General features: G+C 50.7%; 1 protein-coding gene across 1 annotated transcript in view; it reads left to right on the top strand.

Moving 5' to 3' along the window:
* The first annotated feature begins 1227 nt into the window (after positions 1-1227).
* MAP1LC3C (microtubule-associated protein 1 light chain 3 gamma) overlaps positions 1228-1787 on the top strand; it is a 3842-nt gene continuing 3282 nt past the window's right edge. The window contains exons 1-3 of the mRNA XM_011990028.1: positions 1228-1358; positions 1460-1515; positions 1672-1778. Of these exons, the coding sequence (XP_011845418.1) occupies positions 1301-1358; positions 1460-1515; positions 1672-1778 (221 nt within the window). The 5' untranslated portion in view covers positions 1228-1300. The remainder of the gene's footprint in view (positions 1359-1459; positions 1516-1671; positions 1779-1787) is intronic.

The raw sequence follows: 1787 nt of genomic DNA, 5'->3' as shown, positions 1-1787 counted from the left end.
CTCCAGCCTGGGCAACAGAGCAAGACTCTGTTTCAAAAAAACGAACAAACAACAAACACAACTTGGGGCTTGCAACTGGCATTGCAAGTGGGGGACAGTCTTGTGGGACAGAGCCCGCAGCCCGTGGGATCTGACGCTGTCTCCAGGCAGACAGTGTCAGAGCTGGATTGGAGGAGACCGAGCTGGTGTCCACTGCAGGACTCATTGCTCGGTGTATGGGGAATCTCCCCAACCCACACACACACACCTAGTGTCAAAAGTGATCTGTGTTGTGAGAATATAGGAGAAATGGAGTTTGGTTTCCCCTATGTATGACCAGAGGCCCAGTTTCTTAACTCCAAAAGCGAGATCTTGGGGACAATTGTCCTTCCTTCCTTCTTTTATCCCAGAGAAAACTAAGTGACAGAATATACTGGAGTATATTGGTCTTAGAGTATACCGGAGTACATTGGAAGTACTTGGACTTCCTTGTAACAACTCTGGGTTGGTTTGATTGTTTGTTTGAGATGAAGTTTCACTCTCGTTGCCCAGGCTGGAGTGCAGTGGTGCGATCTCGGCTCACTGCAACCTCTGCCTCCTGGGTTCAAGCGATTCTCCTGCCTCAGCCTCCTGAGTAGCTGGGATTACAGGTGCCCGCCACCACACCTGGCTAATTTTTGTATTTTTAGTAGAGATGGGATTTCAGCATGTTGGCCAGGTGATCCACCCCCCTCAGCCTCGCAGGTGCTGGGATTACAGGTGTGGCCCACTGCACCCGGCATACAACTCTAGGTTTTAATCCATACTCCCTCTCTTACTAGCTGTGTGCCCTCGGGCAAATCACTTCACCTTTCTTAGTATAGGTTTCCTTCTTTGAAAAAGGGCATGGACCATTGTGAGAATTACACAGCACACTTCAGGCTGAGGTGGATCCAGCTTGGACTCCCCTTGCTACTGAAGTACAAAAACGTCCCAGCACAAGGCAGTTTTACCTCTCCACGGTCCGCTGCCCAGCCAATGATTTTATTACAAACCCTAATTTCTTTTGCAAAGAAACATCTTGAACTGGTCATGAACAAAGTGGCTTTCTCTGACCAGCAAGCAGGTGGCGATTCCATTTCCATCAGAACTGACCTCCTGCTGCCCAGGGAGGGGGAGTGGGGAGAGGGGAGGAGAGGAGAGGCCTGATGTCACTCAGCCCTACATAAGGGCCTCCTTCAAGCTCCTGCAGGCAGTTTGGAAGCAGCTGGAGGAATGAGTTAGGTTCCTGTTTGCGGGACATTTTTTTTCTTTTTTAAAACAGACACAGCTGTTGAGTGAAATGCCGCCTCCACAGAGAATCCCAGGCGTCAGACCTTTCAAGCAGAGGAAGAGCTTGGGTAAATTTCTTGGGGTAGTTTTCTGGGTTACTCCAAAGAGAGGAGAGGATCTGGCCTTCTCTTGATCTTTGCTTCTTCCCTTGTGCTTGAAACATTCACAGCAATCAGACAGGAGGAAGTTGCTGGAATCCGGGCAAAGTTCCCCAACAAGATCCCGGTAAGACACCATTGGACTTCCGCTGGGGGGCGTGGGGGTGGGGTTCCGAGCCTGTTCTTTGAAGAAACCAAGAGCAGCCAACAGCTTCCCTCTCTCTGTTCCAAGTTCCTAAGACTCACGCTGAGTCACATTCTTAAGGATGGACACTCTTGACAGGTGGTAGTGGAGCGCTACCCCAGGGAGACGTTCCTGCCCCTGCTGGACAAAACCAAGTTCCTGGTCCCGCAGGAGCTGACCATGACCCAGTTCCTCAGCATCATCCGGTAGGTGGC

The sequence above is a fragment of the Mandrillus leucophaeus genome, unplaced genomic scaffold (assembly GCF_000951045.1).
Source record: "Mandrillus leucophaeus isolate KB7577 unplaced genomic scaffold, Mleu.le_1.0 Scaffold367, whole genome shotgun sequence".
NCBI classification, from domain to species: domain Eukaryota; kingdom Metazoa; phylum Chordata; class Mammalia; order Primates; family Cercopithecidae; genus Mandrillus; species Mandrillus leucophaeus.
This window is presented reverse-complemented; position numbering and strand designations above follow the sequence as displayed.